At 60.0% G+C, this 22611-nt stretch overlaps 2 protein-coding genes across 7 annotated transcripts; both read left to right on the forward strand.

Annotated features, from left to right (window-relative positions):
* Positions 1-1133: 1133 nt before the first annotated feature.
* Positions 1134-5111, forward strand: CCDC106 (coiled-coil domain containing 106). 5 transcript variants are annotated; one of them, XM_039244050.1, is made up of 6 exons: positions 1134-1390; positions 1984-2129; positions 2277-2384; positions 2479-2655; positions 3710-3922; positions 4259-5111. In XM_039244050.1, exons 2-6 carry the CDS (start codon positions 2015-2017, stop codon positions 4573-4575), a joined length of 930 nt encoding a protein of 309 aa, XP_039099981.1. In that variant the 5' UTR covers positions 1134-1390; positions 1984-2014; the 3' UTR covers positions 4576-5111. The 5 variants fall into 5 exon arrangements, with proteins under 5 accessions (XP_039099981.1, XP_039099983.1, XP_039099980.1 ...); XM_039244052.1 differs by having other exon boundaries at positions 2050-2129; XM_039244049.1 differs by having other exon boundaries at positions 1134-1386.
* A 1496-nt stretch (positions 5112-6607) lies between these two features.
* Positions 6608-22210, forward strand: U2AF2 (U2 small nuclear RNA auxiliary factor 2). 2 transcript variants are annotated; one of them, XM_039244047.1, is made up of 12 exons: positions 6608-6782; positions 10248-10383; positions 11094-11138; positions 11428-11531; positions 11777-11928; positions 13242-13358; positions 13496-13634; positions 17772-17851; positions 17932-18054; positions 18353-18451; positions 18659-18907; positions 21446-22210. In XM_039244047.1, the coding sequence occupies exons 1-12, from the start codon at positions 6734-6736 to the stop codon at positions 21578-21580; spliced, it is 1428 nt and encodes a 475-aa protein (XP_039099978.1). In that variant the 5' UTR covers positions 6608-6733; the 3' UTR covers positions 21581-22210. The 2 variants fall into 2 exon arrangements, with proteins under 2 accessions (XP_039099978.1, XP_039099979.1); XM_039244048.1 differs by having other exon boundaries at positions 6611-6782; positions 18353-18439.
* Positions 22211-22611: the final 401 nt, after the last annotated feature.

The raw sequence follows: 22611 nt of genomic DNA on the forward strand, positions 1-22611 counted from the left end.
CACGTTTTATATGGCAACCCAGTAAACCGATACACAAAATATATGTGCAACAAAAGTTTAACAGTACTTGTCTCTGCCACGTGCAGTTCATTTTTTTTTCCTTCTTGCTAATTTCGTTCTACTACATTGAATTCCTTGCCCATGAACCTGTAATTTGCAAAACATCACGTACCTCCCCCTGGACATTTTGGCCCAGGCTGCAGTTTATCTGTGATGTGAAGCTGGTTGGAGAGGAGGATGGCCACAGCTTTCTAAATGGTGCAGACATTTAAATTCTCCTTCTGCAATGTTAAAGCCTGGCTCTCAAAGAGCTGGCAAAAATTCCAGTAGGGAAAAAAAAAGTTCCAGTAGCAACTGGTGACTGGGAGGAGAGGCTGGGAGCCGAATAAACATCTGCCTTCTTCATGAATTTTCTTTGCGCCTCTGTTTTGTGCCAAGCACTGTGCTGGGCCTCATTTCTTCTTCCGACCTCTTTTTGGGTGGAAGCACACATTAGCCATCTCCACTCCCCAGAGAGGGAAAGGGCCTCCCACTGTCTGACCTCAAATAACACTCACAGCGCCCCGATCTTGAGCCTGGACTATGGCCAGGCGCTGGGCGGAGCGTTTTGCCTGCACCATATCAGTACCTCCTCACAACAAACCTAAAAGGGACCATAATCTCCCCACTTCGCAGGTGAGTAAACTGAGAGGGGTTGGGGGGAGGAGCGGCAAAGATTGGGTGTGAATGCTCCAAAGCCAGCCCGCAGTCACCGGGACAGGGCTAGTGGTGGTGGTGGTGGTCCTGGTCCACGCGCCTCACACTCCCCCCGCCCCTCAACCCCCGGGCCTGGGAACCGTGTGGTCGGGCTGTAATGGTGGTGCACAAAGGGTGGGAGATGGAGTGGCGGGTTGCGGGGATCCATATGGCCAGTTCCCAGGGTGTCGTTTAAAAGGATTCACCGGTGCTTCAACTTTCCTGGTCGTCTCCTTCCCTCTCCCGGGCCCGACTCAGTGCGTCGCCACCCACCCGGGGGACCCGGGAGCCTCCTGCTCTCCAGAAATTGGGAGTTTCTTGACGTTCCCTGCCCGGGCTTCATGGAGGGCGGGGTAGTGCGACAAGGGGCCGTCGCGCAAGTGCAGCTCGGGCCTTTGCCGCAAACGGCGGGCCTCACCTGGGACCGGAGACTCCAGCAGAAGCGCAACGACCCGCGGACCGGGTGATCGCCGGCGTCCCTGCTCACTTCTCCGACTCGCCACCCCGCCCCTAGGTTCGCCGCCTCAGCCGCCCCGCCCGCCCGCCGCCGGTGGGCGCTTCCCTCCACTCCCCGCGACACATTGCAGACGCTCCCCGGCGCCGGGCATGGGCGCCGCCGCCGTCGGTCCCCTGGCCGGATTCCGCGCGCGGGTGGGTGAGCGCGGGGCCCCGGCCCCTCCGACCCCGGGCACCTGCGGGCGGGGGGATGGCGGCCACAGCTGCACCCGCGGCCTAGCGCATCTCCTGCTGGGACACCCCCCTGGCAACATCGCTCCCCCTCCCACCCGGGGGACAAAGGGCGGGGGCGGGGGCGCATCCCCACGCGTGACCTTCCCCCGCACTGCGCACTCGCCCCGCCCCCTCCATCACGGGGGAGGGACCCTGCTCCCCCACACGAGTGCGGGGGAGGGGCGTGGGGAGGCGCTGCGCGTGGGCCGGACCCCCACCCTGTGCCTGGAAGTTGGGGCACGGTCTCCTCCCCCCGCACCTCTCGCCTCTTTTGGCCCCGAGGGGACCCATGATGAGGGTCTGCCCCATTCAGGCCAGGATGTGTCCGCTCAGTCGACGCCGCGGGGAGCCCGTTTCTCCTTTCCCTCAGTAGCTCGGTGTCTGGGTCCTCAGCCCCCTCATTCCCTGGGAGCCCTGGAGTTTGAAACCCGGTGTCCCCGCCCGGTCCTGAGGGTCTGGGTCCCCTCCTCCCTCAGACCCAGGAGTCCTGGCCTTCAGCACCGACCCCCCCTTCCCCAGCCCTAAGGAGTTGGGCCCCACTTCCCGCGGGATGTCCCTCCATCTGTGGCTGCCGTTTCTGTCCAGTGCCCCTGAGGCGCTTAGCTGCCCGGGTCCGCCGGAGGCCGGCCGTGCCATGAGTGACCGAAACAGCCGGAGGAGGCCACGTGAGGAAGCTGGGACCCTGCCCCGCCCCTGGTCCCACCGCTGCCCTCCCCATCCCTGCCCTTTCCTTCCCAGGGCTGCTGTGGTTGGGGGCTGGTCCGAGGCACCTGGGGACCTCCCTGGGGTGACCCCTGGCCTCTCCCCTCCAGTGAAGAAAGACGATGAGGCCTTCGAGATCTCCATCCCCTTCGATGAGACGCCCCACCTAGACCCACAGATCTTTTACAGTCTGAGCCCCTCTCGGGGAAACTTCGAGGGTGAGCTGGGGGGCAGGCTCAGAGGGACCCCAGGCAGCTGGGGTGCAGGGCCCTTGAGGCCAGGGCTGTGACCAAGCCTCCCCGCTGTCCCTAGAGCCTCCGGAAGCTGCGTCCCCGACTGTGGCCCTGATGAACGGGGTCAGGGCCCAGCTGCACATGGCCCTGGAAAGGAACTCGTGGCTACAGAAGCGCATCGAGGACCTGGAGGAGGAGAGGGATTTTCTGCGTTGTCAGCTGGACAAGTTTATCTCATCTGCCCGCATGGATGCAGGTGAGGTGCCTGATGACCTAGTCTCCTGTCCCACTCCCAGGCCCCTCCTGGGCACACGGCACCCTCCTCACCTGCACTCTTACTTTTGGTGGCCCAGTGGGGACCTGACATCTTTATGCTCTCCTTACTTCATGGCAGTCTCCAGGACCCCACACCCAGCTTCCTTCCTGCTGGATTCCTGCCTCTGCTGAGGGGCAAGACCCCGTGGCCATCCTGGGTCCTAGAGAGTCAGGGCTTTCTTTTTCCAGATCTTTAGCTCCTAATTTTTGGAGAGTCCAACTTCTGTTCCCATCCACATGATGTTCAGCCCCTGGCTGGCTCCCTCGCAGGACCCCGTATTCCCCTGTGATTCACTCCGGACACTCTGGGCAAGGGTCTGTTTTTTTCTGACGCCTGGGTTCCTGGGGATCCCTCTGGTCTGGAACTCCCTGTGGCCTGGTTGCTGAGACCTACCACGGTCTCTCCATGCTGATGGGAACCCATCCAGGGTGTTGGGCCTGGAGGCCTCTGGTGTTTCTTGGTGAGGACCTCAACACGGGACGTCCCCCCGGCACCTTGTGAGCCTCAGATGCTGTGTCCGGTGAAGGTGGCACCTGATTTTCCCAGGCCACTAGCCCCACAGCCTGGGATCTCTCTCAGGGTCTGAAACCCCCAACCCCACCAAGGCCTCGCTTGCTTCCCAGATTTCTAGAACCTAGTCTTCCGGAGGTCCCACAGAGACTCTCCTGAGGTGTCTTGTCCTGTCTTGATCCTCTCAGTCCTTCCCCCAGGCTTCTTGTCTGAAGTTGGGGTCAGAGGAGCAGAAACCCATGCCCCACCCATGATCTCTGCTCCCAAATCTGGCCACCTGTACGGTACTCAGCCATCTTGGCAGAGACTGCAACATCTATACGCACTATGTCTTTGGGGATCCCAGCCCTTGTTGAGGTCCCCCTCTCCTGTAGACTTGTGTTTGGCGTGACATCTGTCCCCACCTTGCAGACGGACCTCCTGCCTCCTTCTCTTCCTGGTTCTGGAAGTTCGCGCGTGTGTGTGTCTTTCTTCCTGTGTCCAGAGGACCACTGCAGGGTGAAGCCTGGGCCCAGACGGGCGGAAGGAGACGGCCGGGGCGGGGCTGGGGGTGAGGCCTCAGACCCCGAGTCCGCGGCCTCCTCGCTCAGTGGAGCATCTGAAGAAGGCAGTGCCGTGGAGAGGAAGAGGCAGAAGCAGAAGGGAAGCGCTGGCCGGAGGCGCTTCGGGAAGCCCAAGGCCCGGGAGAGGCAGCGGGGTGAGCAAGGCGCAGGGGCTGCGGGCCTGCTGTGACCTCGAGGAGGCCCTCTGTTCTCCCCTGGCCTGGCTGTCCCAGCCCGCACGTGCGGTCCTGCTCCGTGGCCCCTCCTCACCAGCCTCGCCACCTGGCGTCTCCCTGCGCCCAGCCTCAGGCTCCTCATCAGTAGCCTGGGGAAGGCCTCTCCCCGGTGCTTGCTCTCCCCATGGCTCCCACCTGCGCATCTTGTTCTGTGGTTCTTCCTGCACCGGGCTCCCCGCTGTCCGTGCCCCCTCTGCCTCCTGTGTCTCCTTCCGTCCTCTCACGTCTGTCTCTGCGCCCCGGCCCGCCCTGCAGTGAAGGATGCGGACGGTGTCCTCTGCCGCTACAAGAAGATCCTGGGCACCTTCCAGAAGCTGAAAAGCATGTCTCGGGCCTTCGAGCACCACCGAGTAGATCGCAACACGGTGGCGCTGACCACGCCCATCGCAGAGCTGCTCATCGTTGCCCCGGAGAAGCTGGCTGAGGTGGGCGAGTTCGACCCCTCTAAGGAGCGCCTGCTCGAGTACTCGCGCCGCTGCTTCCTGGCTCTGGACGAGGAGACCCTCAAGAAGGTGCAGGCCCTCAAGAAGAGCAAGCTGCTGCTTCCCATCACCTACCGCTTCAAGCGGTGATCCTGCCCCTCCTGGCCCTGGGGAGCGTGTGCATGAGTGGTGTGCTCCTCCGGAGGGCCCGGGGGTGGGCCGTGTGTTCCTGCGTGTGCCCCTCCTCCTCCTCCTGCAGATCTCCACTCTTGCCCCGTGTCCCTTGTATATAGATCTGATCCCATCCTTACTTCTCACGTTCCTAGCATCCTCCCCTTCCTCTGCATCCCCTGGGGAGGAGGTCCACTTAGCCAGGCGCCCAAGAGCTACTGCCCAGGGGTTCGGTGTCTGCCCTTTCCTGGAGGCGGGCGCCCCTCCCCCCGTGAGCTGCACGATCATGCCCTCCCCGGGCCCTTCCTCCTGGAGGAAGGGGTGGGGGGACTGCGAGACTCTCTGCGGGGCCGGGCCCTGTACATACCCCGTGTCAACCCTCAGCCCCGAGGAGAGGCCGGCCCGTTCTGCCAGGAGCTCCCTGCCCGCATCCCGGACTGCCCCGAGTCCAAGTGAGAAAGAATTATTCAGAGAATTTAAATTAAAGAGAGACAATAAAATTTGGAATAAACGAGGCCCGGTCTCTTCTTGGAGGGGGTGGCCGTTGCCGCGGAGACCGTGACGGGGCTCCGGGGAGCTCCGAGGAGCGGGCGGTCAGGCAGGAAGCCGGCGGTTGGGGAGACAGGGTGTAATTAGCACCCCCGGAGGCAGGGCCGGGGGGAGCCGAAGCAGCTGTGCCCCCGAGAACTCGGAGGGGCAGAGCTCGGGAAGGGAGGCGTCAACACCACCCGCGGGGCTATCTCGACTAGAGGCGCGGGGGCTGGAGACGGGGACTCAATGACCGCCAGCGGGAGCGACCGCGGAAGGGAGAAATTGCACGTCTGGGCGGAGGCTCCGGCACCCGCCCGCCAGGAGGCGGTAGTGCTAGAGTACTGCCTTCCGGAAGCGCCCGCTACGATGCCTGCTGCGCCTGCGCTATGGGAGGGGGCGGGCGCGCTGACGCGGTTGCCACGGCAACCAGGAGCGGGTGGCCTTGCTTAACGGCCTGGAATTCGGTACCCTTCCCGGAGGAAGGGAAAGCCTCGCGCACGCGTGCTGGGGGCTCTGGAACCCGCTCGCCTCCCGGATCAGTGAGAAACCTCAACTCAGACCGACCTCTACGCAGGCGCAGAAGCCCATCTCGCGTCCCTCCGCTTCCACTGTGCGCAGGCGCACAAAGCCGCGCTGGCAACCTCCGCAGCGGCCGCGCGCACCCTTCACCTCGCTGGCAGCTTTTGTCTCGCGCAACCTTCTGAGGCCCTCCGCGAGATCAGCCCTTCTTTTCCTCCACTCTCCCCAACAGGAGAGCCAGGTGCAGAGAGCCGGGACCCCGCCCTCTTTCTGTATCCCTTCTCCTGACCACCCTCCCCTCTGTCCTCCCTCCCTTTTCGCTTCCCGAAGCCGGAAGGAGCCGAAGCGCTGCCGGAAAAAACCGAAGCTGTCTCCCGTGAGTGAGGCCTTCCCGAAGTGGTGGCGGAAGGAGCCGAAGTTCTCCGGAAGGGGAGGAGTGAGTGAGTGAGTGCAGTGTCCGGAAAGAGCCGAAGCTTGGCATCCGATTTAATCCTCTGGCTGAGTCCGAGAGTGGGTGTTGGAGGTCTACAGAAAGTGCAGAAGTCCGGCACGGTTACGACTGGCGGAAGTAGCTCGATAGGGTCAGCGGAGAAGAGTGGGGAAAATCGTCGGGAGCAGCCAAAGACTGGGACGGTTTGAATTGTCGGAAGAAGCCGAACCCTTGGCGGTGGGGGGAGGGGGCTGGGCGCCGAGGAACGCGCTAACCTACGGAAACACCCGAACGTGGAGGAGCTAGTTTCCGAAAAGTTACGATAGCCTGGGAAGCCAGCGAAATCCTCGCTTCGGGTGTTTTCGGAAGAAGCCGAAGCTGCTGCTCCAGAATTCTCCTACGGTCCGGAAATAGCCGACGCTATTTGGGAGCCAGGCTCGGCCGGGGGGGAGGGACACCTCGTGGGCTGGCGGGCGGGGCGAGGGGCGGAGCCGGGGCGGGGCGGGCGGCCCGGGCTTGATTAGGAAGGAGGCGGCGGAGTGCCGGCGGCGGCCGGAAGTAGCCGAAGCGCGCGGCGGAAGTAGCCGAAGCGGCCGGAGCGGGCGGGCGGCAAGGCGAGGCCGGAGCTGCACAGGGCCCTTACGCGGCCGCCTCAGCATGTCGGACTTCGACGAGTTCGAGCGGCAGCTCAACGAGAATAAGCAAGGTGAGGGCGCTGGGGTCGCGGGGCGGCGGGCGGGGCGGCTCCAGGCCTCTCTCCGTGTCCCCCGCCATTTTCCCCCCCTCTCTTCCCCCTCCTTTCAGGGCCGCGCTGCGCATTCCCCCCCCCTCCGTGGCGCGCGCCTTGTTCACGTGACCACCCGGCGTGCCGCTGCGCGCTGGAGGGGAGGAGAGGAGGGGGCGGCGGGCGCGGGTCTTGGACGCATGCGCGGCTCGCTCCGGTCTGCACCCCACGTGGTCCGCGGCGGAGGCGGTGCGGGCTAGCTGGGTGTTCCCTCGCGGACTCCTCATCTTCTTTCCCGTTCTTTTTTTTCTTTTTCTTTTTTTTTTTTTTTTAAACTGAAAGGCGGTAACTGGTAATAGATCCCGCAAAGCCTTCTTTCTTCCCGCTGCCCCGGCACTTCCGCTTCCGGCCGGGCCAGCGGCCCGGGTCTCCACGCCCCCTTTGTTCCAAAATGGCGGTTGCGAACCCCCTCACGTGGGCCCCGGACTGTCTCCCGCGCTGGTCGGGTATCGGCTGGCGTGACGCGGTGTGGCTCGTGAGAGGACGCGCGTGCGTCCTTCCGACACCCTGGCAGTCCTGACGGTCGCGATGTGTTTGCGTCTTGTCCCCTCCCTGCTAGAGAGAGGTCCCCACGTCCTATCCAGTCCCAGTCTCTGGGCACAGATTCCCCCTCCTAAATCTGGTCGCCGTGGAGATGAGGGCGGGAGGACGTTGCCCCCGGTGATACGAGTTAGCAAGTCGTGAGGTCGTGCTGGTTCGGAGCAGCACGGGGGTTGCAAGAACGTCAGGACGACGACAGTCGTTAAGCATTGCAAGAATTCGCCTTGTATTTAGCTCGATTTGAGCCTGAAGCTGCCCGTGTTGGGAGGGCTGAACGGGGGGCGCAGCGAACCCTGTCCGAGGTCGGTCGGGGGTGGCTGGCTTAGGAGACAGCGCCTGGGAAGAGCGCACGTGGCGTGTCTGTACGTGATGTGGGCTTTGGAGTTGGGCCTTCCTGGGGTCAGACACCTGCTGTGTTGCCCAGCATCTGTGTTGCCTCCGTATTTGTGTGTTAGTCTTGTCCGTTCGTACGTTAACTCCTTGTTGCGTCGCCGCGGTCTTGGAATTAACGAGGTTGATAGTAACAATTCTTGATAGTTAAGCTCTGGGCACTTGTCAAGTGCCAGGCAGTTTGTTAAGCGGATTCTTGTAATCGCCATCTGAGGCTGATGATTTCTTTCCTTTTGCAGAGGAGAAAAGTGGTTCACAAAATTTAAGCGCTTTCCCAGGTTTTAGCTGTTGGGAGGCAGAGCTGAGGTTAAATGGGGGTAAGCATGCACGAATGTGTGGCGTGTGGCTTGGCATGTGTTAAGTGCCCGTTAAGTGATCCCTCTTTTGTTTTGAGATTATTCTTAGTGTAATGTCTTACTTGAGGAGATGTATGTCTTTACTTTCTCCGCTGCTACTGTCAGGGAAAGGTGTTTTCCAGATGTTTCTGCCAAGTCCTCACACCTGGGGTAGATGTAACCCGTGTTTAGGAAGGTTGGGTTGTTTTTACCGGGTTCTAGACACATTGGTGAGGCGAAGGCTGAAACCCATCCCAAGTCTGGCTGGCTGCAGGGCCAAGCTGTGGTTGGCTGGGCTGCCAGGTGGAGCTGGTGGAGTTGTGTGAGGCGCTGGCACATGTGCTGCCCGGGTTCTCTGCAGGTGTCCCCACTGGCACTAGGAGGCCAGGCCCGCAGCCCTGGTATGTCCCCTGGGCTCCCACAGAGTGTCCACAGCATTTTGAGCATTGAAGCCCCTTTTCTCATGTTGGAGGCCAGAAGTGCTGGCCATGTGTTGCCCTGCCTGGGGGTCTTTGTCTCTGGGCCAGCCTCTGAGCTTCAGCCCCTGCCCGTGTGCGGCACCTTGTCTCCAGGGAATGAAGTTCCTTGTCCGCTCCCAGCCATTCAGCAGGCATCACCGCTTCCTGTCGGTCCGTCTGCCTGCTTGTCTGTGTCAGAGCCTCAGCTGCAGGAAAAGCGCTTGGGGCTCCTAGCTTGCTCGTCTTACAAGTGTGAAGCCAGCGGTCCAAACCCGCAGCGCCTCCCTGCGCCAGTGCCGGGCCTCGGCGTTTGCCTCCTGCTTTATGTTGCTTCCAGTCTTTGTTTTTTTTACTTTAGTTTTCAAGGAGGTGAAGAACCTGTCCTTAGGAGTTCCAGGAAAGCCCTAGGGAGTTCTGCTTGCCTGCTCAGTGTTAGGGCTTGTGCCAGGGTGTTTAACTGTACTTGCTGACGTTACAGCGTTTCACCCTTTTCTTGCTTTCTGGCCACGGGCAAGGTACGTGAGCTCCCTGTGTCCCGTTTTTCCCATTACTGGTCCAGCGGCAGGCAGTGTTTTCTGAAAGCACTAATGAGGATTGAGAGCAAGTGGGACTGATCATAGAGCCTGTTCTTTGGTTTTTGCTGCTGTGTTTTTTATCCTTCTAAGGTGCTTAGAAAGGAGCACTTTTCCTGAGTGGTTCAGGAGTCGAGACTTGTTTGTAGAAAGTTCGTGTCTGAGGAGGTGTGTAGCGTAAGATAGTACAGATGAGGCCAAAGTCCACTTGACGCCCGTCCGTGTTGTCTCTTCCTGCACCTGGGTAGCCGGGGAGTCCGGGTGTCTTTGAACTAAGGACAAGGAAGTGCACTGTGACAGGGCCTGCCCTCCTTCCCAGGGCGAGAGGTCTGTTGAGCAGAGGTTTCTGGTTTTATGGGCAAGGCTGTGCTCTGTTCTAGGCGCCACCTGCAAGGCTAAGTCGCCTGGGGGCTGGATCCTCTTGTGCCGGCTCTGAGGGACGGTGGCAGGTAGGGGTGGTTTGGGATGCCAGCCTGTGAGGGGCAGTGGGCAGGTGCAGGCACCTCCTCTGTAACCCAGGTTTAGGAAGGTGCACCTGCCTAGAGGAGGGCGTCTTGTATTCTTCACTGGTTGGGAAGAGACCGCTGGGGGTCCTGGCTCTCTGGGGCTGTCGCGTCTGTCTGGGGCCTGATGGTGGGGCTGTGGGTGCCAGCCGGTGAGGAGGTCTTTCCTGAGGGGTCGCCAGCTTCCTTCATTCAGGAAAACATGATTGGGTCTCTTGATTCCCCAGCCTCTAGCCCTGCCCCTCTCAGGGACGACCCTGGGGTCAGGCCCCTCAGCCCTCGAGGGGGACCAGGAGCCAGCCTCCTCTGTCTTCTCTGGCTCCCCAGCTCCTCCTGAGCATCCTCAGGTATCTTACACCCCGGGGGCATTTCCAGGCCCTGTCCCCTCAGGTAACCAGCTCCCGTCCCCGTGGTCCCCCAAGGTCCCTGGACTCGCTTGTGGACCTAGGAAGCCTGTTATCTCCCCTTCTCCATTGCATCCCTTCCCCTTGGGGGTGGCCTCCCTGGGGCTTGGGGCATAGCCACCAGTGAGCGGGTGGGCTGGGCCCTGTCCTCCCTCAGCTCAGTCTCCTCCCCTCCCCTGGCTCAGAGCGAGACAAGGAGAACCGGCACCGGAAGCGTAGCCACAGCCGCTCTCGAAGCCGGGACCGCAAGCGCCGGAGCCGGAGCCGGGACCGGCGCAACCGGGACCAGCGGAGCGCCTCCCGGGACAGGCGGCGGCGAAGGTACCAGGGCTCGGGGACCCCTGGCTGGGCCCAGGTGGGGGTGGGCCAGCCTGGGCGTGGGGTGTCCCTGCACTTTCACCTGGTGTGCCTGGGCCTCTGTGGTTCCTCTCTGTGTGTCTGGGGGAAGGGTCTGGGGTTCATCTGTCTTGAGTTCAGTTGTTTCCAGAGTTTTCTTTAGTTTCTGAGAGGGTAGTGGGGGCAGTAGGTTCTTGGAGTGAGTCTGGAATCAAGGCATCGACTGTCTGCTTTGTGAGGGCTGCCGCAGCCCTGTCTCCTAGGGCACGTTCCTTTGTCCCCGCCGTCTCCCTGTGGTTCTGAGGCCTGTGCTCTGCCTCTTGGGAACAGGGAGCTCTGAAGGGGAGACAGCGTCTCCGCTCCCCCGGCTGCTTTCTGCTCTTCTAATGCCTCTTCCCTTCCCAGGCAGGCTCCCCTCTCTGTTCTCTGTCCCCTTAGGTGAGAAAGGGCCGACAGGTGGAAGTTCTGTCTTCTTCCATCTTAGTTTCTCCAAGTAGAAAGTAGTCTGTGTGGCTCTATCTCCTGCAGTTCCTCTTTCCTGGGGTGGGGGGCTTGTGGGGAATGGCAGGGCCGAGGGGGCCTGCTCGTTGCCTGTTCACCTCGGCCCTGCTCCGAGCCCTCGGGGAGGTGTGGCGTGTGGGGAAGACAAGGGTCCCCAGTCACCCCTCTCCATACCTTTCCCTCCCACCCCCCAGCAAACCTTTGACCAGAGGCGCTAAAGAGGAGCACGGTGGATTGATGTGAGCTGCTCTTCCTACCCCTTCCACCCCGACGCCCCTCCCCTTTGCCCTCTCTCCCCCTGCACTCTGCCCTGTCCTGTCCAGCCCTGGCCCAAGCACTGCCTTGAGACCAGCACCTCCCCCAGGCCTGGGCATGGCCCTGACCCAGATCCTCTCCCTCCTGGAGAGAGTTGCACTGCTCCTGGGGGGCCCGGGGGGGTGGGGGGGACCTGGAGCCTGGAGGGCTCTCAGGCCCGCCTTTGGTCAGACTGAGGTGGTCCTGCCCCGCTCTCCCCTCCCGCCCTCCCAGTCGCTCCCCCCGCCACGAGAAGAAGAAGAAGGTCCGTAAATACTGGGATGTACCGCCACCTGGCTTCGAGCACATCACCCCCATGCAGTACAAGGCCATGCAAGGTGGGCGGGGCCGCTGCCTCCTTAGCTGCCTCCTTATTTAACCTGCGGGGTGGCTGAGGGCCTGGGGGGAGGGGGGAGGTTTTTGTTCTGCGCTCTCTGGCTCCTGCTTTTCTGAAGCCTCCCCTGGAGGAGGTGCTGGGAGCCTGGATGGGGCCTCGGTGGGAGTGGTCCATGTGGTCCCTGGACAGGGGGGGGTGTAGGGGGTCACCCTGTTGCCGTCTAATCCTCTTCTGCCCCTCTCGAAGCTGCGGGTCAGATTCCAGCCACCGCTCTTCTCCCCACCATGACCCCTGATGGCCTGGCTGTGACCCCGACGCCGGTGCCCGTGGTCGGGAGCCAGATGACCAGACAGGCCCGCCGCCTCTACGTGGGCAACATCCCCTTTGGCATCACTGAGGTACTGCCCGCCCCCTGCCTTTTCCCTGCCCCTACCCTCTCCCCAATTCCCCTCCCAGTACCTCCCCTCCCCTTTCCCTCCCCCAACCTGCACGGGTCAGACTCTGCTCCTGCAAGGCCCCCCGGCCCCCTCCCAGACGGACCGATGGAGTTGAGCCAGCCAGGGGCCGGGCTGGGGGTGGCCCTCTCCCTCTCTCCCTCTTCCCCTCTCCCGTCTCCCCTCTCCCAACCTCCTCCAGCAACCCAGGGATCAAGCACACACATAACGAACCTACGAAAATCCACGAGTCCGTTTCGAGAGAGACAGAGAGGGAGACTGGCACGTGCGCGCGCATTCACACACACACACACACACACACACACACACACACACAGACGCACGCTCCCCTCAGTTTTCTCTGACACGCCTCTGGTTCTCTGCCGCCTGTTCCCATCCTCTCCCCACGTCCCTCCCATGGTCGCTGCTCTTTTGTTTTTGATGGCCCTGACCTCCCCGACCTTCCCTGCCACTCCTCACCCCTCCCCCTCTCCCCGACCCCTTCCCGTGGCACCCCCGAGAATCCCGAGATCAAAGAGTTGTTTCCATTTCTCTTTAAAGTGAAATATTGTGGGGCTGAGATCCCTCGTAGCAACAAAAAGTTTGCTACCGTCGTCGAAGGCAAGTAAGGTCCATTCTGACTTTCTCAACCTGCACTTTGCTACGTTTGATAAAGCAGCCCCCGGACTCCAGGGCCAGATCCCGCCACATCACTCTTTTCTCCTCCCCTCCCGCCCGCCCTCCCACCCCCTGCCCTCTTCCCCTCCACCCTCCCTGTCCCTGTCCCTGTCCCTGTCCCGTCGCTCCTCTTTCTCTCGGATTTGGTTCTCTCTGTCTCTGCTGGCTTTTTTTTCCCCTTGCTTTCTCAACCTTTTTCTCTTACTGTCTTCGGATGCTTTTTTCCTTACATGTCATCTTCTCTTTTCTCTACTTCCTGCTTTTTACTCTTTTCTCATTGTCGCTGTCTCCCTGCACTTTTCGTGAACAACGTGTCTCCTCTGGTTGGGGCCCCTGCGGCCCTCCCCACACCCCTGGCCCCTGGCTGTCTCTTGCTTCTGCCTCTTTTTCTCCCTGTTTTCTCTCATTTTTCTATTGCTTTTGTTCCTACTATTGATCTCTCTGCCCCCACCCCTATTCCACTGTTCCCTCCCTTCTTCCATCCTTCCCCTCCTCCCTTCCCCTCACCCCCAAACCCGTCTGTGTCTCCCTCTCTCACCCTCCCCTCCTCTCTCCACCTCCCTTTCCCCGCCCCCCCCTGTCTCCTATTCCCTCTGCAGGAGGCCATGATGGATTTCTTCAACGCCCAGATGCGCCTTGGGGGGCTGACCCAGGCCCCTGGCAACCCCGTCTTGGCTGTGCAGATTAACCAGGACAAGAATTTTGCCTTCTTGGAGGTGAGCTGGGTCCGTGGTGGGCTCAGGAAGGTGTCCTCCCATTCCGGTGGCTCTGTAGCAGCCCTTGTTTGTCCTGGGCCTGACGCAGGCTGCTGTCTGCTGGACTCCCTGACCCTCACCACCCCTTTGTCTTTCAGTTCCGCTCCGTGGACGAGACCACCCAGGCCATGGCCTTCGATGGCATCATCTTCCAGGGCCAGTCGCTGAAGATCCGCAGGCCTCATGACTACCAGCCCCTGCCTGGCATGTCAGAGAACCCCTCCGTCTATGTGCCTGGTGAGTGGGGGACTCGACCTGTGTTTCCCTCCGCAGCCCAGCTGGAGCCGCGTGGGAAGTGGTGTGAGTGCTTCTCATCTGCTTCCCCAAACCTTTGGAGCTCAGTGTCGTCCCCGTTGGAGAATGACAGAACTGGGGCTGGGGGAGGTGAGAGAGGCTTGCAGCCTGGCTGTCGTTCCTGTTCTGGGAGCTTGGTGGCCAGGAGCACAAGCGGGTCATTGGTTTGTGGTTGAGCTCCCAGTGTGAGATCGGCATCTGGGTATTTCCTCCTGTTTTGGTCCAGTTCCTCTTCAGTCTTGTGCTTTGGGCTGTGCCCCATGGCTGCTTCGGTCCTGTCCTGGGTCGGTAGAGGGCATGGCAGGCCTGGGGCCAGTGAACCTACTCTGCAGAGGGTCAGAGTGAGTGTTTCTGGTTTCGTGAGCCATACCGTTTTGGTCACGATCATTGCGTTGTGACGGTGTAGCCTGCTCGCAGCCTCCTGTGATGTCGGGTTGACGGGGCTGGCTGTGTGCCACGTGCTCTGTCAGTTACATGTGGGGACGTTTCGGCTTCTTAAAGTACCCACGTGTCAAGCAGTAGCAGGAAGTGCAGAAACGGCAGGCCTGACTTGACGTGCAGCTGCTTGTGGAGCCCTGCGGTGGGACAGGTGTGGTGAAGACGAGGCCTCCCCAGGGGCGCTGTTGGGGCGCCTGGGAGTGTTGCGGGGTTGGGGCAGCCAGCTGTGTGCTCCCAGACCCCTGGAGCTCTCCCAGGAAAGGTGGGTGAGCCCTGGTCCTCTGGGTTGGGGGGTGAGAAGGCAGCTGCCCAAGGGTTTGCACTGAAGGACAGCTTTTAGAAGTTGAGTCTGCTCTTCGCAGAGTCGGGGACATGGAGTTCCAGAGAGGGTGGAAGGTGCCTCAGGACCGGGGGCTTTTTCCCCACCTTGTCTCCAGTGTTCTCCGCTGTAGTAATTTGGTAAACTCAGTGGATCTTTTTAATTCTTTCAAGAACGGAAGCATGACACGTGCTGTGAAGGCACAGCGTGATGACTTGCTGTTTGTGCATGTACCCGTGGGACCGCTTCCCAGCTGCGGAATTCCCAGGGGAAGCTGCGGAATGCTGTTTTTTGTTAAGTAAATTCAGGCTGTTTTATTTTTAATTAGGTGAGTAGCCGACACACTTGGTGATGCCTACTGTGTCAGGCTCTGTTCCAAGTGGGCTCTGGATCACGTTAATTTTTGTGACTGACTTGTAGTAACACGTGGTCAGCAAGTGATAACTTGGAAGCCCGACATGGTCTTCTGCTTGTTTCTTTTTTTAAAGTAGGCTCCACACTCAAGGTGGGGCTCAAACTCGTGCACCTGAAATCAAGAGGTGCATGCTCTACCAACTGAGCTAGCCAGGTGCCCCCTGCCTGGTTTTTAAATGAAGATTCGTTGGCACGTAGCTCAGCCCATTCATTGCTTATTTGTGTTTGTGTTGGGGTGGCCAAGTTGGGTGACAGAGATCCCGTGTCAAGACTGTAACAGACAAAGTGTTTGCTGCTTGGTTTTTTTAGTGAAAGGTTTGCCAACTGCCATTGTGGATACTGTTAGCCGCCATCTAGAGAAGGCCAGCAAGGCATGGCACGGCTCGTGGTCTCCCAGGTGATCTGGTTGTGTCCAGAGTTGGCACCTGCCGTCTTCCTGCACTGCCTTCTGCATGTCCCCTTTGCCCTGTGGGAGTGGACACCCCCCGTCCAGGGACAGTGGCTCTGGGTGGTCTTCCCCTTGCTGGAGGGGGCTGTAGCTGTGAGGTCACTCGTCAGTCTTCGCACTTGAGGTTTGCCTGCCCAGAAGGGCCTGGGCAGGCAGTGGGACATGACAGGAAGTCTGACTCTGTCTGCAGGTTAAGCATCCTCTGGTTGAGTTTTTTCATAGCGAAGCTCCTGTTTTGATCTTTGCTTTTCAAAAACGAAAGTCAGTTTTATTATTTGAGGAGGCTAAAGAGGAGAGCTTTTGATAAAAAACTCAGGTATTTTTGGTTGGAAGAGAAACATTCCAGGAACCTGAAAGAGGACTTCTTGTTTTGATGGAATCCTGTTGATCTGAATGTAAACCTGCATCACCTGGAGTCGTGGAATGTTAGCTCCGTTTCCACCAAAGTCAGGCCCAGCCGTTCAGTGCTGATGTGGGGTTCTGACTGTCCTTTAAAGATGGGGGTGGTGGTGCAGGGAGAGCCAGAGCTGTCTTTGGAGGCAGGAAAGCATAGTACCCTTTGAGTTTGTGAATTCAGCTTGGCCCTCTGCACCTGCCCACTGCCAGGCTCCGTGCTAGATGCTCTCCTGCTGGTGGGGCTTCCCCCCTGCTGAGGAGGAAGCGCTCAAGAAAGGATTGCTTGATCGTTGGAGGTCCAGCATGGCCTTCGGAGAGGAGGTGAGGCCTCAGGATTGAGGAGGAGAGGGGAGTGCTGTGACGGCGGCCCCTCTGAGGGAAGCGGACATGTGATTAGGGAGGAGCCTGCCCTCTGTTCGGAGGGGATATTGCCAGGGGCTTGATTTTGGGCACTGGGACTGACCTGGGCTCCCAGTTGCATCATCCTCGTGTGAGTCCTTTTACCCTGCTTCAGAACCATTGTCCACACGGGGTCCGCGGTCACTGGGACCCTGGCCTCAGGCCCCGTTTTAGGTACATGCTGTGTGAGTCATTCTCCTCTCTTGTAAGCGTGCATGTTTTCTGTGTTTCACAGATGAGAACGCCGAGGCTCAGGCGAGACTCGCTTGGGGTTGCACCCTAGGTTTGAGCCTGTGGTGCCTGATGCCCTCAGCCCTGTGTGCTTCCCTGGGGTGCCTGGCACAGCCCACACCTGGTGGCTGGGGCTGCCCTGGCTCTGCCACTGCTCTGCTGGGGGGACGAGACCCCTGCTCTGTGGTTGTCCGCCGTCAGTCAGAGCGGTGGTGCCTGTGCAAAGCCCTTAGCTCGCCAAGAGCTGCCTGTGGGTTCATGATCGATGAGGGGGCCCTCGCAGCCCTTCTTTCTGCCTGGGTGGCTGCAGGGTACTCGTTCCTTCCTGCGCCTTAGTTTTTCCTGCCTTCTGGTGATAGGGCTTTGAGAGCATCGAGGCAGTGGATTTCACAGGTTTGACGTGCACTGCCTGGCCTGTGGCCTCTGCTCATCCTCTCTCGGATACCCTGATGGTGCTTGGCTCTGGTGGTCAGAGTGGCTGGGGTGGGGGGAGGGGGCGCACCCTGCCTTGGGTCTGGTGACTCAGGGTCTGAGGCTCCCCTGTCCTCCATCTTCCCTGTCCCTCCCCAGATCAGGAGGAAGTAGGGAGCGGCCACTTGGTACAGACTACAGAGGAGGGCCAGGCCACACAGTTGTTGCGAGAGGGGTCTGAACTTGGAAAGTCAGGAACCAGTCAGGCAGGGTGGGTGGTGGTTCCCTTCTCTTGAGCTCGGACACCCAGCTGCGGCCCTGGGTAGCTCACACCTGATGAGAGCCTCCAGGAATTGTTAGGACCACGGGCTGAGCCACTTGGCAAGCCTCTGAATCCAAAGTTCAGGGGAGATGGCAGGATTGGGGGAGATGCCCAGTGGTCACTAAACGCATTCTGCTGATGTGACCGCACTGTGACAGCCCCGCTGGGGCCTGGAGTCCGGATCCTGAGTGAAGTGGGCACGTCCCTGCCTTCGTGGACCCTGATCAGCAGGCCTCCGAGGCACTCCCTGGCCTGCTGTGTGTGACGATGCCGGGCTGTGGTAGTTGTGAAGTGCACAGGACCACAGAGAAAAGGACGGAGGGTCAGCCAGAGACGCGGTCTAGACATCGGGTGGGAGGGAAGGGTGTGGAGTCGTGGCCTGAAAGATGAGGAGGGGGTGGGGGTGGTGTGTGCCAGCGGAGTGAGTGCAGACACAGTCCAGCACGGTTGGCAGGCTGGGGACATGAGCTTGTGTTTTCGGGGCCCCCACCGGGGCCTTCTGCTGCAGTGCCGCCGCGCGCCCTGAGGAGAGCTGGTAGTGGGGGACTCGGAGGTGGGGCAGAATTGGGAGACCCGGGTTCTCTGTCAGCCGCGGCCTGGCCGCCGTCTGGGGTGAGCGTGTAGATGGCGGGGTGTGCCTGTCCCTGTGTGCTGCGTGAGGCTCTTGTGCTGGGAACCAAAACCTATTCATCCCTCCCCCAGGAGTTGTGTCCACCGTGGTTCCAGACTCTGCCCACAAGCTGTTCATCGGGGGTCTGCCCAATTACCTGAACGATGACCAGGTAGGCCCCTCGCCGCCTCCTGGCTGTTCCCCTCCCAGCCCTTACACAAACCAGCCCTGACAGTTGCGGCCCCGTCTCAGGTAAAAGAGCTGCTGACGTCGTTTGGGCCTCTCAAGGCCTTCAACCTGGTCAAGGACAGTGCCACGGGGCTCTCCAAGGGCTATGCCTTCTGTGAGTACGTGGACATCAACGTTACAGACCAGGTGAGCCCCGGGTCCCTGGCGCTGCTGCGTGCTCCCTTGGCCCTCACTTTGCTCTGTCCACACTGGTCTCCCCTCCATGGGATGGGTGGGGGAGGCAGTCTGCAGTGGGACCCTGCATAGGGGACTTGGCCCCTTTCCCTCATTTCTGGCTCTTTCCAAGCTCTGACCCATTTCCCTTCCCCTCTCCCCCACCAATGCCCGGCTCTGGGGTATTGGGGCTTGTGGGGAGGTGTCCAGCTCCTGGCCCCTGACCCGCACCTCTTCGCCGCACCCCCCACCCCTCGTCCTCCAAACACAGGCCATCGCAGGGCTGAATGGGATGCAGCTGGGGGATAAGAAACTGCTCGTCCAGAGGGCAAGTGTGGGAGCCAAGAATGCCACGCTGGTGAGCCCCCCGGCACGTCATCTTCCATTGGCTAGAGGGACACCTGAAGGGGAGGGTTGGGAGGGGCCGGGAGGAGGTCCTTTTAGTCTGTGGCCCTGGCTTTCCTGGTGCTGCTGCGTGGGCACCTGGACCTTCAGGGGTGGGGTGTGGTTTTCCCTGGGTAGGCCTCTGGGGGCTGGTGTGGCCTTGGCTGTGACTGCTCTGCCCTTTGCCCCACAGAGCACCATCAACCAGACCCCTGTGACCCTGCAAGTGCCAGGCCTGATGAGCTCCCAGGTGCAGATGGGCGGCCACCCGACCGAGGTCTTGTGCCTCATGAACATGGTGCTGCCCGAGGAGCTGCTGGACGACGAGGAGTACGAGGAGATCGTGGAGGACGTGCGGGATGAGTGCAGCAAGTACGGGCTCGTCAAGTCCATCGAGATCCCCCGGCCTGTGGACGGCGTCGAGGTGCCCGGCTGCGGAAAGGTGTGTGGGGGGTGTGCACGCGCCCTTCCCTCTCCTCTTCCCACGTGGTGTGGGGCCCTGCAACGACTTCACAGCTTTGTCCTGTCCTGTGACCTTGTGCAAGCGGTTTGGCCTCGTCTGTGCGGTGCAGAGGAAAGTGCTGTACGTTAGTGTCAACAGCAGCAAGCACACTCGTGTCTCCCAGGTGCCAGGTTCTCCCTGAGCTCACCTGTGCGACCCTGGACTCGCGTAGCAGCCTTCTGGGCCCTTCCTCAGAGGACACAGGCCACAGGGTCACATTTCCCAGCCCACTGAGGCATGTTCCTTCTGGCGCTGTGCCAGGAGTCAGCACCTCACACTCTCCTTGGGAGGCAGAAAGAGGGGGTGACTTAGGTTCATCCAGCCACTCACCTAGTGATTCAGGCTTTAGCTGCCAAGTCCTGGGCCAGCCTGGCCAGGCCACACACGTGCCACCTTAGGTGGTAGGTGGGAAGAGGGGACAGATGCTCCGGGTGCAGTATTTAGACTGGAGGTCAAGCGGGGGCATTAAGCAGGCCCAGGTGACACTGGGTTATCCCAGCAGGCAGGTGGGGGTCCTGGCTAGGGAGCCCAGTGAGTGCGGACATCCTGGTATGTTTGGGTACAGTGACCAAGCCGGCGTAGCCTGAGCAGAGTAAAGCAAAGAGCAGTGGGAGATACGGGGCTGGGGGTTGGGGCCCAGGGCGGCAGACTTGTAGGTCTGCATTGGCCCTAGAGGAATGTTCAGTGTGTCCTTGCAGTGAGCAGGAAGCCTTTGGAAGGTCCCGACTGTGGTCTCTTGCCTGGCACATGGAAATGGTTCCTTAGAATAAGTCAGGGGTGGCCAGGGGTCACAGGCAGGCAACACCTCTACACTGCAGGGCTGGAATCTGCAGACTGGGAAGTGGGAGGGGGTAGAGGGCATCGTGGTAAGATCTACGCAGCTTTGGGAACTAACAGCTTGTGATCAGCTTGGTGCAAGTTGGTGATCAGGAGGGTGGAGAGAGAAGTCCATGGATTTGAGAAACCCATTACCTGCAAACACCCAGATCATGGTGGTTGGTTTGGGTTACGCTGGAGGGGGAAGAGGAGTCCAGTAAAATGCTCAGACTTCTGGCTTTGGTGATTGTGTGGAACTGGAAGGTGAGAAAGAAGCAAGGGAATTGAGCAGGTTTGGGCAGGGGGGGGCGGGGGAGGGTTCCGTGTCGATGGGCAGGTTGACTGCTTAGCAGAGAGTGAGCAGGACAGAGCTGCGTCCCAGGCGTGCGGTCTCGTAGAAGCGTGGGTGTCATCAGCACACTGGCCCTGTTCTGCGTCAGCCGCATGAGCTTGCCCAGGGAGCAGTGGAAGGAGCATTGGAGGCCAAGGTCCAGGGCTTGGTGGGGGGCAGACGGGCAGCAAGTCCTCTTGCGTTTTCCTGCCCAGTCCTCCCTGTGTGTGGCGGAGACATCTGCTCCCCCCGTGTCTGTTGCACTCAGTGCGATGACAGGCGCTGGAGTGGGGCTGGCTCTGGAGGAGCAGAGTAAATACTTGTGGGAAGGATGAATGGGAGGACCTGCCTGGTCTCTGGGATCATCCTGTTTCGTTTGAAACTTTTCATTCTTTTCACACACATAGGAGAGAAGAATTACTGTAGTGGGGTGTTACCGTGCGCCATTTAAGTTCTATTGCGCCTCCGTAGAGCATTGTCATGCCCCATGACCCAGCTTCACGTTATCTGTATCTGGCCATTTTTAATTTCTATATTTGGCTTTCTAATTTCCCTTTTTTTTCCCCCTGAAATAATTTAAAGCACATCTCCAAAATTCAGCTATGGTAAACAAGTGTATTTCTATAATAATCTGAGCTATTCATATTTGGGGCCTGGCAAAACTTGCTTTGGGTTCTGTGCTGTGTGCTCTTGGGTGTTTAAGCCCATTCCCAGCCTCCACCCAGTAAATGCGAGCACCTCCTAGATGGCGGTACTGTGTCCTCCTTTGTGACCACCAAAAAGGTCTCTGGACATTGCAGAATGTTGCCTGGGGACACACTTGAGCTGGTTGAGAAGTACTGCTCTAAACTTGTAACAGATCATTTCTAAAAAAAAATCTTGATGAAGCTATAGTATCATTATTACCATAACAAAATTATCCTTAGGATGTGCTTAATTTTGTGTTCAAATTTCCTTTGCTGTCTCAAGACTTGTTTTACTTACTTAAGGATCCAAACAAGGATCTTTTTGTATAAAACTTTCTTGAAATGTATCAGTTCTACATAATTTCCTCCCCCACCCCCCAAGCCTTTTGTTGAAGCAGTAGAACACATTTTTCTTGTGGAAAATGAGTGGACCCTCCAGCGCTTTCTCACTCTGCATTCCCCTTTGATCCTGGGGTTCTGCAGGACGTTTGCCAGACGCTCCCAAACCTGTAGTGAGGCCCTCTTCCTCCTGTGGAGCTCTGGGTTTTGGGTAGATGCTGGCTGGCTGGTTGCTGTGACTGAGCCAGTTTGTCCTTGGAGGCTCAAAGGCCACCTTGCCTTCACAACCTGTCTCTCCTCCCGCAGATCTTCGTGGAGTTCACCTCTGTGTTCGACTGCCAGAAAGCCATGCAGGGCCTGACGGGTCGCAAGTTCGCCAACAGAGTGGTTGTCACAAAATACTGTGACCCCGACTCTTACCACCGTCGGGACTTCTGGTAGAGGGGGAGGGGGAGGGTGGGGGCAGGGCTGGCTGGGGGCTGCTCCCCCTCCCACCCCCCCTCTTTTCCCCCTCTGAAGAAGATGGGCAGAGGAGTGACAGCCGAATGACAGCCGGCAGCAACTGGAATGGCAGCAATTAGGGTGGGGTGGGTGGGGTGGGGGTTGGGATGGGGAGGGGAATGGGGAAGTGCGCGCACAGGCCCACACAGACACATGCACCCAGACACAGAGGGAAGGGGTGGGGACGGGGAGGGGGTGCACAGCAGGGCGGGGTAGGACCCCCATAGCCCCTCCCCAAAACAGCCTCTCCTCCCTTTTACCCTCTTTCTCCCCTTCCCCACCGTAGAAACATAGTGTGTTTATATTTTATGGCCAAACTATTTTGAATTTTGTTGTCCTACCCCTGGTGCCCTGCCTTCTCCCTTTCCAGGACCACAGCTCCCGCCCTCTTGGCCTCTGGTCCTCTCCCTGGTGCCCGCCCTCTCCCCGGTTTCTTACGTAGTTGATTCTCTCCTCCTTAGTCTTCCCCCACCTGCACCCCAGCCCCGTGGCCCTGTCCTCCTCTCTGTGGCAGTTTCATATTTGCTAAGACAAATTTGCTCATTAAACATTTTGTTGTATTTTACTTTATGGAGCTGCTCTGTGTCTGGTGTGTATACCCCGCGCCCCCACCCCGGTCCTTAGTCCTAGGCTTCGGCCCTGCGCCCGGCTGTCCCTGCCCTCCGGCCCGGCGCCCTTGGCACGCCATGCGGGGCACACCACGCCTGCGTGGCCGGCTGCCCGGGGCGGGCGGGGCTCTGGAGGCCCAGGCTCCTGACAGGCCTCTGCGTGTGCGGCCGCGGGGCAGGTGGAGGGGTCACTAGAGCGCCGCGGGGTGCTCGGGGTGCGGCCCCTTACTCGCCTCCCCCACCTCCTTCGCCCGAGCTTGCCGGCCTGGCCCCTCTGAGGCCTCCACTCCTACAAGGGGGTCCCCGCGGCCAAGCGGCGGCGCCCGCGCGCCGGAAGTGACGCAGCAGGCCGGGCTGGGCCGC

The sequence above is a fragment of the Hyaena hyaena genome, unplaced genomic scaffold (genome assembly GCF_003009895.1).
Source record: "Hyaena hyaena isolate Hyena2069 unplaced genomic scaffold, ASM300989v1 scaffold_235, whole genome shotgun sequence".
Classification (NCBI taxonomy): domain Eukaryota; kingdom Metazoa; phylum Chordata; class Mammalia; order Carnivora; family Hyaenidae; genus Hyaena; species Hyaena hyaena.